The 12,620-nt window shown below is 43.2% G+C and overlaps 1 protein-coding gene across 3 annotated transcripts in view; it reads right to left on the reverse strand.

Moving 5' to 3' along the window:
* Positions 1–12,620, reverse strand: part of AEBP1 (AE binding protein 1) — a 134,026-nt gene that overhangs the window by 72,245 nt on the left and 49,161 nt on the right. For all 3 annotated transcript variants that reach the window (XM_077469684.1, XM_077469683.1, XM_077469685.1), the window contains exon 3: positions 7,874–8,593. In XM_077469684.1, coding sequence (XP_077325810.1) covers positions 7,874–8,593 — 720 coding nt within the window. The remainder of the gene's footprint in view (positions 1–7,873; positions 8,594–12,620) is intronic.

The following is a 12,620-nucleotide window of genomic DNA, read 5'->3' on the forward strand; positions in this document are numbered from 1 at the left end:
GTCTAGCATTACTCCTTTTGTTAGACTGGGGTCTCTTGAAATGTTGTAATACTTTTAAATTGCACTGTGACTGAAAAAAAAAGGCTGAGAAACACTGGTCTTTGACATCTTATTAGCTTGATCCAAGAGTGAAACAGTCAACTGGGGTACGAGTTGAGCGTACAATGGAGTAGAAGGTATACATCCAACCCTGCCTCTTGTCTACCTATACAGCAACCCACTCATACCCAACAGGTTTTGTAGTCTCACCTTCACATTACTCATTATATTACCTTACAAAAGCCTTAGCCTTGGATATGTGTGAAGGAGATTAAGCTTCTATTCTAGGATGTCATCAACATTACCAGTAGTGCCAGCTGGCACAACATATACGGTTTGTGGCCTGCACACAAATATGTGGCCCGAAGAGAAAATAGCCTATTATGGTATGGCAGCCTACAGCTAATAATTTGGGACAATTGAGTGGCATTATTGTAGCAACTCTAGCAACTCATTTATTTCCTATTCTTTTCCTATTTTTTAACAGTTTTGCACTGCGGAGTTGTGGTATAATTATGATAGTTTTTTTTTTTTATCATTGAGTTAATACCTCATTCATCATTTTTTTTACTATGACTTATCAGCAATAACAGTGGTTGAACTTGTCATTCATACAAAATAAATACATCACGTACAGGTGAGGTGGAGAGGTGGGGTGGTGATGTTATTATGCTCTCCATCTCATCTAATCAGAGAATGCTTTGCATTCCTTGAGAAAATGCAAAGCATTCTCTATATGGTGACCATGTGAGGGGCCGATCTCCTGTGCTCAGAATACAGCAGGGCAGCTACTCACCATGGGACCCGGAAACAAGTGGAGATCGCTGGGGTAGTGGTGTCTTCTTCAGTGAGTTCCATATCCTTTCCATCCTAACTGAAAAGAACCCCTTATGCAGTTTAAGATAGAACTGCTTTTTATCCAGCTTTATTGTGTGATTTGTCTTTTTAGAGACCTAAGATTAAAAAATGTCCTCCCAATACTAGAGTCACCATTCAAGGATTTGTATATTGCTATTGTTTTTCCATTTAAATGTCTCTTTTCCAGGGGGAATAAGTCTAAAATTTGTAGTCATGCCTTATAGCTGGAATTCTCCAGCGCTGTTATTAGCTTCTTGCCCTTCTCCGGTTCAAGAGCATCCTTTCCTGAGAATTGGTGACCAGAACTGGACTGCCTAATAAAGATGTGGCCAAATTAGGGTTTTGTAAAGCGGCAGATTTATAGTTTTTTTTCTGGAGTAAATACCCTTTTTATTGCATGCTAGTAGTCTGCTGGCCTTGATTGTTGCAGTATAGCATTGTATAGCATTGCATGCTATTGCTGTGTATGTCATCTACTAGTAATTTTTTATTTTTTTAAATAACAAACATGTTATACTTACCTCCACTGTGCAGCTCGTTTTGCACAGAGTGGTCCCGAACCTGCTCTTCTGGGGTCCCTCGGCGGCTGTCTCAGCTCCCCCCCCCCGCAGGTACTTCTCACGTTCATGCGAGCTCCTTCGCACGGTGAGAAGCACCTGCGGGCGCGATCTCGTGATACAGCTGGCAGCTATAGCCGCTCGCTGTATCACACAACCCCGCCCCCTGGCTCGCCATGTCATTGGATGTGATTGACAGCAGCGCGAGCCAATGGCTGCGCTGCTTTCAATACATCCACTCCAGCCAATCAGCGGCCAGGCTGAGCAGCGAAGAGGACTTTGAGGACGAGTGCGGGACTTTGAGGGGTCAGGTAAGTAAAACGGGGGGGGGGGGGGACTGGGGGCTCCAGCACTGTCAGATGTTTTTTCACCTTAATGCATAGAATGCATTATGGTGAAAAAATATTTACCTTTACAACCCCTTTAATTTGCCTAAATTGAACCTCATCTGCCATATAGTGGCCCACCCCTCTATTTTAATTATCTTTTTGTAAAGTTGTTGTATCCTGTTGTGAAGTCGTTGCCCTGTTTAACTTTGCATAGTCAGCAAACACTGAGATTGAACTATTTATTCCAACCGCTATATCATTTATGAACAAGTTAAACATAATTGGTCCCAGGACCATAAATCATTTTAAAATATACAGTATTGGCTAGTAATTTCTTGGAGATCAGGTTTGATATTAAAATTAAGATTGGCTTATATTCAGCGGTAACATAAAGTTATGTAAAGGGTAATAATGAGAACGTTGACTCTTATATCTGTTTAAAAAGTGCAAATAATTACTTGTTGACCCTCTCAAAAATCTTCATCATTTGATACTTTTATCTGCACTAACAGACTTTTCAAGCTGTAGGCACTGTGAAGCAATTAATTTCACAGCAGAAACACTGAATTCACCCAAATTATTCTCTCAGCAGCTCTGCTCCCCACTCCCAGCAGAAACTCAACAGCTCTGCTTGACCTATTCCCATAGCCCAGCATTGACTCACCTGGTCAGTATAACCTGCTCCTTCATCCTTCCCTCCCAGCAGTGAGCCAGAAGCTCAGTTTATCCTGTTCCATTACTGACTCATTATCAGCCTTCTAATTTATAATCTAAGCAGGAGCTCTGGGAGCGGGGAGCAAGGTGAAATGACTTGCCAATTTAAAGGGCATTAATTCTTCTGCTGTGAACTTTGAAGATAAACTGCTGCACAGTGACTGTAGCTACAGAGGTTGATGTGAGCTTTAAAGCTTGTTTAAAAGTATGTTATTACTTGAATGTCCATGACCAGGCCTCGTGTTCACTCTACACATGTTTACTTTAAACAACCAAATTAATTGAATAGAATTAACCTAAGGCCCATGTCACATTAGTCATCCTGTCACTGGCAAGAAATTGCCAGTGACAGAATTGCTAAAATGTGCAGTGTAAACATTCGCTTGTTTGCATGTTTCGCTCCATTGCCAGCTAAAGTCATACTTTCCTCATTGACAAAAATGCTGTGGAATCTATTTTCACTGCCCTGCTGTTGTCACACACATACATTGGATAGTGCAGCCTTAAAGCGGAGGTCCACCCTAAAGTGAACCTTCCGCTCATCGGAACCCTCCCCCCCTCTGGCGCCACAATTGGCACCTTTCAGGGGGGAGGGTGGTACAGATACCTGTACAGTACAGGTATCTGCACCCACTTCCAGGATAGCTCTCTGCGGAAAGGGGCGTATATTACGCCCCTTTCTGCAAGTGCCCGCCCCTTTCCGCAAGTGCCCCGCTGCCTGCTGGGAAAACACACAGATCCCAGAGGCAGCGGGGACCGTCCTTATTGCGCAGCGCGGCTCGCGCATGCGCAGTAGGGAAACGGGAAATGAAGCCGAAAGGCTCCATTTCCTGATTCCCATACCCAAGATGGCGGCGGCAGCACCCGAGAAACGATCTACAGATCGGCTTCGGGTGCCGACATCGCGGGCGCGCTGGACAGGTAAGTGTCACTATTTTAAAAGTCAGCAGCTGCAGTATTTGTAGCTGCTGGCTTTAAAAAAAAAAAAAAACGCGGAGTCCCGGCGGACTCCCGCTTTAAGTTTGAAGGGAATGGAAACCCTAACAAGGGCAGAGGTACAGAGTCTTATCACTAAATCACTACAGACAGGCATGTACTGGCCATCGGGACTACAGGGAGTTTCCCGGTGGGCCGTTGGCTCAGTGGGCCACTCTGATGTAAGGGGGCTAGTGATGGGACACTCTGATGTAAGGGGCTGCTAATGAGACACTCTGATGTAAGGGGGTGCTGATGGGACACTCTGATGTAAGGGGGCTGCTGATGGGACACTCTGATGTAAGGGGGCTGCTGATGGGACACTCTGATGTAAGGGGGCTGCTGATGGGACACTCTGATGTAAGGGGGCTGGTAATGGGACACTCTGATGTAAGGGGGCTGCTGATGGGACACTCTGATGTAAGAGGGCTGCTGATGGGACACTCTGATGTAAGAGGGCTGCTGATGGGACACTCTGATGTAAGGGGGTGCTGATGGGACACTCAGGGGGTGCTGATGGGACACTCTGATGTAAGGGGGCTGGTAATGGGACACTCTGATGTAAGGGGGGTGCTGATGGGACATTCTGATGTTAGGGGGTGCTGATGGGACACTCTGATGTAAGGGGGCTGCTGATGGGACACTCTGATGTAAGGGGGTGCTGATGGGACACTCTGATGTAAGGGGGTGCTGATGGGACACTCTGATGTAAGGGGGGTGCTGATGGGACACTCTGATGTAAGGGGGTGCTGATGGGACACTCAAAATGTAAGTGGGCCAGTCTGGATGAAGTCCAGTGCCAAATTTCTGTCCCAGTCCAGCCCTGACTACAGAGCACCCTGCAGAGAGCGATGGACTCTCCTGGACAGTGTACCAGGTTTCGGCCCTTTGACATATCCGCACAGATGGCAACCGAGCAGAGATAGAATGTGGTACAAAGTCAACAGTCCATTTCAGTAAGGAGTGCAGGTAGGCAGTGAACAAGCATAGTCAAAATACAACCCAAAGTCAGAAGGAAATGAACCAATTGCTCAGATGATGGGAGATGGCCTGAGCAACAAAGTAAACCCCATGCACACTATCAGAATTTCTGCTGATTTTTGTCTTCAGATTTACCAAAACCATGTAGCGCAAGGGCCTGCCTGATTACATACAAATTGAAACTCCTAAGGTTTGACCTCATATTATATGGTTTTGGTAAATCTGCAGAAAATCTGATAGTGTGTATGGGGCTTTAGAAAAAAAAAATGTTGGTAGAACCATTAGAAGCAGATTGGTTTTGCTCTTGATCTATAACAGCATAGTGATTCCGCCCCTGGCAGATTTTTGCCAGCAGCAGGAAAACCGTAGTGGTCCATTAATAAATAGTTTGCCCTAAAATGAGTTTTATCTAATTATCTGAAAATCTGAAAATTACTCTCTGGACATTTTTTATCTCATTAGGATGCTGGCAGTATAGATTAGGCTATATAGTATGACACCACTCTGTATTGTTTTATTGTATTAAATAGCTAGACGGTCAAACAGCCTTCTTTTATAAGAAAATGGAGACCCATAAAGCTTGCACAGGCTGAAAGTCTGGCACTTTTTGTTGGCTGTGTATTTTTTATGAAGTGCATGCATTTGTTATATGTACATTTTACTATTTTGAAAGATTAATAATTTCCAAATGCTTGTGTTTGAAGAGCAGCAATTATCCAATTTTCAACCAGCAGTTCTATAAATGCTTCTCCATTACCTTTTGCAGCAGCTGCAGAGCATGGTCATATAATACAGCCTGGTGGGACTATACCACTGTTAACCTAAACTGTTTGTAAACCCCAACAATGAATGGCTCCTTTTGGTCTGTTAAATATACCATTATATCTGTTTAAAAAGTGCAAATAATTTCCTGTTGACCCTCTCAAAAATCTTCATCATTTGATACAAGCAAAGAGCAGAGAAATGTTTTTTCCCTTATATCAGTTACATTCTTTACAGCTATCTCTGTGGACTGAAAAACACATTCCCCCTATGTCATGGAGAAAGGAAATGTGAAGGTGTTCTGTAGTCCTGTGACAATGCTGCTTCTTCATGGGTACAGTATTACATCCATTGACACACAGGATCAACAGGTGAAAAAGAAAAGAAAACGAATGCAGCCACTAAGTTCAAGGACTGGTAAGCTGCAGTATATTACATTTTTGGTTTTGCATTTAATACAGTTTAATATCAGGCTATACTTAGAACTTATTAAATAACATTAAGACCTTGTTTACACTTGCATTTTTTTTAAACCACTTTGAACACCAAGCAAAGCACCTCTTAATAAATAAAATGTTTAAATTCCAATCCTCTACACAGGAGGTGAGGGGTTACTGGAGCCAGAAACTGAGCAGAGACCAGAGTGGGGGATCAGCAGATATCACACATGATATAGAGAATGGGAGCAATAAAGCAGGAAGGTAAATGAGGACCAGAGCAAGGATCAAGCATGAAAATGAGCAGTGGGGGATCAGATCAGCAGAAAAGAGCAGCAAAATATCAGCAGAGCGGAGGATCTGCAGGAGATCAGCAGAGCGGAGGATCTGCAGGAGATCAGCAGGGGAAGGGGGGGGGGTGTACTACTGAGTAAGGGAGCTACCACTGAGTTGGGAAAGTGGGGGTTCTACAGGGGGGTATTCCTGAGCTGGGGAATCACTAATTGGGGGATCTACTCAGCTGGGAAACTGATGAGCTGGATATTTGCTGAGTGGGGGTACTAATGAGCCAGGAAACTGATGAGCAGGGGAACTACAGAACCACTAAGAACACTAAATAAAATACCAAATACCACACAACACCCAAATATGCCTCAAATCTGGTGACTTATTCATCATCCATAGTTGCCAACTGTCCCAAAAATTCACGGGACATTCCCGCGATTAGGACATTTGTCCCGAATTAATTTTGTCCCGGGAAATGTCCCGCGAAATTCGGCTTGTCCCGGGAAATTGAATTTCCCATTTTTTGCCGCCGCCCGCTAGACCGCCGGCCGCCATTTTTAAGAAGACCAGAAGTTGGTCTACACCTGTGGCACCGCCCACCCCCGCTGCTAGTGTGTGTTTGTGTCAGTGTAAAGGGCGGTGCCACAGTTAAATGTCTGCGCGCGGCAACGGCGGCATGTCGGGGGCCAGTCTGTCAATGTGGATGTCGGGCGGGGGCCAGTCGGATGTCGGGGGCCAGTGACAGTCATGGTATGTGGATGTCGGGGGCCAGTCTGTGAATGTGGGGGCCAGTCTGTGGATGTCGGGGGCCAGTCTGTGGATGTGGGGGCCAGTCTGTGGATGTGGGGGCCAGTCTGTGAATGTCGGGGGCCAGTCTGTGAATGTCGGGGGCCAGTCTGTGGATGTGGAGGGCCAGTCTGTGGATGTCGGGGGCCAGTCTGTGGATGTCGGGGGCCAGTGGTATGTCGGGGGCCAGTCTGGAGATGTGGGGGCCGGTCTGTGGAGTATGTGGGGGCAGGTCTGTGCAGGATGTGGGGGGGGTGGTCTGTGGATGTCAGAGGGGCACCAGATGTAAGGAGGGGCTCCGCTGATGGACACAGATGTGAGGAAGGTACCTCTGATGGGGCACCTGATGTAAGGACAGACTCCGCTTGGGACACCTGATGGCATCTGGTAGCAGGCAACGTGGCAACGTGGCTACCACTGATTCTGCATTATGGTGAGTTGAATGATTTCATTTTATATTACAATGTAATAATAGAAATAATGCGCTTCAATCATCCTGACACCATAACAATCATGGCGCCGGGATGATTGAAGCACCAACACCAGGTATTTGGAGTATCTTTATCTGCTGATTGTCAAACTCTGGAAAACACATATTGCTATTGTGGTGTAGGATCGGGGGGCTGCTGTCCCTCCTTTCCCTCTCCTCCCCTTCCCTCTCTCCATCCCCCTCCTTTCCCTCTCTATCCCGCATTCATCTCAGACTCTAACCACACCCCTTTGAGCCACGCCCCATGCAAGCCATGCCCACTATTTTACGTAAACCACGCCCATTTTTCGCCACGGCACGCTGGGCGCGCCGCATTTTTTCCTTTTCCTATGCCACACCTATAAACGCATGCCTCCGCCCCCTAATTATACCACGACTCCGCCCACTGCCAAAAAAGTGTCCCGATTTTTTTTTTACAATGTTGGCAACTATGATCATCACTTCGCACTTCCACTTTAAAACAAATAGAAAACCTACACACACAGGGCATTTGCCAAAAAACGCATGAAAAACACATAAAAAATACATGTTAAATCTATAGCCGCTTTAATGCGTGCTACTAATCAATACAAGTGTAAACGAGCCCCAAAGGGGAGTTACACCTTATATAGAATCTACCTCCTAGTAATGACAGTATTTCAAAAGTCACACACACTTTACCTTCACCCCATACATCTTCTCCCGTATGTGTTCTTGAGTCAGTCACTGAGGGTCTCCCGTATCTGTCTTCTTCTTCAGTGATGTGAGGTCTTTTGTATCTATCTTGTTCAGTAATGACAGGTGTCCCATACTTATTCTCCATTTCCTTAGCCACGTGTGGTGTTCTATACTTATCTTCTGCACCTGTGACCTGGGGTATTTTATACCTGTCATAATCATAATCCTCCGGTATTTGAGGTTCTTTGTATCCCTCTTCTTCTTCTACCACTGATACATGAGGCCTTCTGTGTCTCACATCTTCCTCTTCCCCTGTAACGTGGGGTCTTTTATATGTCTCCTCCTTTTCTCTCCCTGTGACTTGCGGCCTTCTATAACTATCTTCATAGTCATCAGGAATTTCAGGTCTACTATATCTTCTGTCCTCCTCTTCTTCTTCAGGTTTGGTTGCTGTGTGCCTTTCTTCCTCCACAATAACTTGTGGCTTACTGTATCTGTCCTGTTCTGGACGTTGATCCTGTTTCTTTCCTGATGGCTTTTTTGTAGGTTTTGTTGGCTTTTCTTTGGGCTTTTTGGTTGGTTTTGGTTTCTTTTCCTTTGGCTTTTTGGTTGGTTTTGGAGCCTTTTCTTTTTTGGGAGGCTTTTCTTTGGGTTTTTTAGTAGGTTTAGGTGCTTTCTCCTTTTTTTCTTTCTTTGCTTTTTCATTAGCTTTCCCAGGTTGTCCTGTATATGGAAAAAAAAAAATATTAAGATAATCACAAACTGGAAAGGTCATCCAAAGTCAACTCTTAAGACGATCTAAGTTCATAAGTTTATAAGTCATGACTTATATGTAGATTATCAAGGTTCATTGAGAAATCATGGCACAAAGTAGTGGTAATAAGAAGAGGTCACCGAACCTTTAGCAGCTCTGCCAGGTTGTCCTGTATATGGAAAAGAAATATCAAGATCATCACAAACTGGAAAGGTCATCCAAAGTCAACTCTCAGGATGATCTAAGTTCATAAGTTTATAACTCATGCCTTATATATAGCTTATCGAGGTTCACAAAAAAAAATCAAAAAAAAAATAATCATGGAACAAAGTAGTGAAAGAAAAAAAAAAAAGAAGAAGGAGGTCATCCAATCTTTAGCAGTAAATATACTAAATTGTTGTTATGATGCCATAGCACTTCTACTTCTATATAACACTTTCTAGTAACACTATATAAAAGTAAAAGAGAAGGCCTTCAAAAAATACAAGGGGTCATCATCAGCATTCCAACTTTAAAAAGCATGCAATAAGAAATGTAAGGGTACAATCAGGGCGGCTAAGATAGAACACGAAAAGGCACATAGCAAAGGAGAGTAAAAAGAATCCCAAGTATATAAATAATAAGAGATGGAGGTCAAATCATATTGGCCCCATAAAGAATGATGAAGGGAATCTGGTTACAAAGGATGGAGGGATGGCGAAGGATTTGAATTTATTCTTCTTCTCAGTTTTCATGAGGGAAACGGGGGCTTCAGTAACCAAAACTGCAATGTTTAACCTCATGACACATCGCAGGAAGCACCCTCATGGCTAACAGAGGATAGAATTAGGAATAGACCTGAAAAATGTAACATTAATAAATCACCGGGACCAGATGACTTGCACTCAAAGTAATTGTCAGACCATTGTTCCCAATTTTTACAAACTGTCTACTGTCTGGTATGGTACCAGCCAATTGGTGAAAAGCCAATGTAGTAACAATTTTTTTTAAAAAGACCAAGATATATCCCTGGGACTTACAGACCAGTTAGCCTAACGTCAATAGTATGCAAGCTCTTGGAGGGGAGGATAAGGGATTATATACAAGATTTTAGTAATTAAAACAGCATCATTAGCAGTAATCAGCATGGATTAATGAAGAATCATTCTTGCCATACCAATCTATTAACCTTCTATGAGGAGGTGAGCTGCCATGTAGATAAAGCAAGGCCGGTAGACATGGTGTATCTGGATTTTGCAAAGGCATTCAATACAATTCCCCATAAACATTTACTGGACAAACTAAGGTCTGTCAGCATGGACCAAAGGGTGAGTACATGCATTAAAAACTGGCTACAGGGGCGAGTTCAGAGGGTGGTGATAAATGGTCCAGTGTGGAAAGTGGGGGTCCCCCAGGGTTCTGTCCTAGGACGAATCCTATTTAATTTATTCACAAATGATTCGGAGGATGGGATAAACAGCTTAATGGTATTATTTGGGGACAACACTAAGCTAAGCATGGCAATCATTTCTTCGCAGGATGTGGAAACATTGCAAGAAGATCTGAACAAATTAATGGGGTGGGCAACTACATGGCAAATGAGGTTTAAAGCATTTCGGTGCCAAAAATATGATGCAGTCTACTCACTAGGGGGAGAACCTCTGGGGGAATCTAGGATGGAAATGGACCTGGGCATTTTAGTAGATGACTAGATAATTCTCTCACTCTACAAGACTCTGGTCTAGCCACACCTGGAGTATGCCGTCCAGTTCTGGGCTCCAGTCCTCAGGAAGGATGTGCTGGAACTGGACAGGGTCCAGAGAAGGGCAACAAAGCTACCCTGTTTCCCCTAAAAAAAAGACCTAGCGTGATTGTCGGTGTTGGCTGCAATATAAGCCCTACCACCCAAATAAGCCCTACTCTGTTTCCTCAAAAATAAGCCCTACCCTGAAAAGAAGACCTACAAAGACTTTAACAAGGGCTTATTTGGGGGGTAGGGCTTTTATTGCAGCTATCACCGACAATCACACTAGGTCTTATTTTAGGGGAAACAGGGTAATTAAGCAACTGGAGGACCTTAGTTATGAAGAAAGATTAGGAGCACTGAACTTATTCTCTCTGGAGAAAAGAGACGCTTGAGAGCGAATATGATTTCAATGTACAAATACCACGAGTTGAGTTAATACCAAAAAGCTCAATTTTGGACCAAAATCCATTTTGAGATGTGTGCAAATCTAGTCACTAAATACTGTACAAGAAACATCTTACTTCTGTGCTTGCCAACAAGGGTTTCTCCACCAAGTACTAACTCATGTTTTGCTTGGGGATCAAATACTTATTTTACTCACTGAACTGCAACTCAATTTATAACATCTGTATCATGTGTTTTTTCTCGATTTTTGGTTGATATTCTGTCTTTATCATCTAAAATACACCTATGATAAAAATTATAAACCCTTCATTTCTTTGTAAGTAGACAAACTTACAAAATCTGCAGGGGAGAAAATAATAATTTTCCCTACTGTAAGATTAATATAGTAACCTTTTACCACCTTTGTAAATCAAATGATGATGAGATTATGTTAGGCCGCATGTGTCCGGTAAATGTAAATGCATTTTACAAAAAATTCCCAAGAAAAAGCAACATTTTTAAGTAAATTTATGATTTTCTGTTGGGCCACGTTCATAGCCATCTTGGGCCACAGGTTGGACACCCCTCGTGTAACGTAAGCCTACGAGTCAATACCATTGTATGTTTCTGTGTTATGTGCATGTTTTAAAATGTTCAATAAAAATGCAGCAACTGAATATCTGAGTTGATTATGTTGCTATGGACTTTTTTTTAGGTCCAGTGAATGGAAGAGGCTAAAGCCTTGTACACGCAATTGGATTTTCCGCAGACAAAACCTCAGACTTTTGTCCGAAGGCATGTGCCTTGTATTTTGTCTTGCATACAAACGGCATGAAATTGTCAGCCAACAAACACGAATGTAGTGACATACTACGTGTTTTTTCAGCTCTTTAGCGCCACTCCTTCTGCTAATTTTTATGTTAGTAGAAGTTTGGTGAGTGTTGATTTGCGCTTTTTATTTTGAGATTTTTAGTTCGTTTCTGAATGGCCGTTCGTCAACCAGACATGTTGCAGAATCGGAGGAGATAACGTCTTATTTATTATTGGCCTTGAAGTTATTGCTTTGACCCAAGTCCAGTCCAGGAACAGGAGGAGGAGGAGTTCTTGGACCAAAAATTGGTTGCTTTATTAATCATGACCAATTATGTCATATGCCTTTGCTGCGGGAGCTCCAGGAGAATAATTCAGATGATTTTTGGAATTATCTCCGGATGATGGACCCCTGCTTTCACCAACTCGTGGCATTGTTGACCCCTCTATTAAGAAGCAGGACACATGCATCAGGCTTTTATTTTATTTTTTGGTTGAATAACGCTAGTTTACAAGACCGACCGCTTCCGGGTCATCCTTGCTTCCGAGCATGCGAGTTTGTACTTTGGACATTTGTCTGACGGACTTGTGTACACACGCTTGGAAAATCCATCATTCAGACATTTGTCCGCGAACACTTTTAAAACCTGCTATCCAACGTTTCTCCACGGAACATCCGACAATTGTCCTAGACGGTTGGATTTTCCACCCATGGCCTGTCATCGAACATTTCCCATCAGAAAATCTGATTGTGTGTACAAGGCTTTAGATAGGGATATTAACACACGCGTATCATAGAACATTCCTTTTTATGATTTTTCCAGCAAGAAATGAATGAGTCAGGTCACCAGGAACCATAGGAGTAACCATCCAGGAATGTGTATATGATCACATGGCAGTGCAGACACATAAGGCTTCATATATCAGATGAGTCTCCCATGAGGAAAGGAAAATCCTTATTAATTGTAACAGGAAACACAGACACTTTCTTTTTAGACATTTTTGATGCACGAACCTCAATGAGATATTGTTTACTAAATCATTGATGTGCACTAACCTCAAATCATACCGGTAAT

Source organism: Lithobates pipiens, unplaced genomic scaffold, assembly GCF_037356315.1.
Source record: "Lithobates pipiens isolate NorthernLeopardFrog02 unplaced genomic scaffold, aLitPip1_a1.2 Scaffold_8, whole genome shotgun sequence".
Lineage (NCBI taxonomy): Eukaryota > Metazoa > Chordata > Amphibia > Anura > Ranidae > Lithobates > Lithobates pipiens.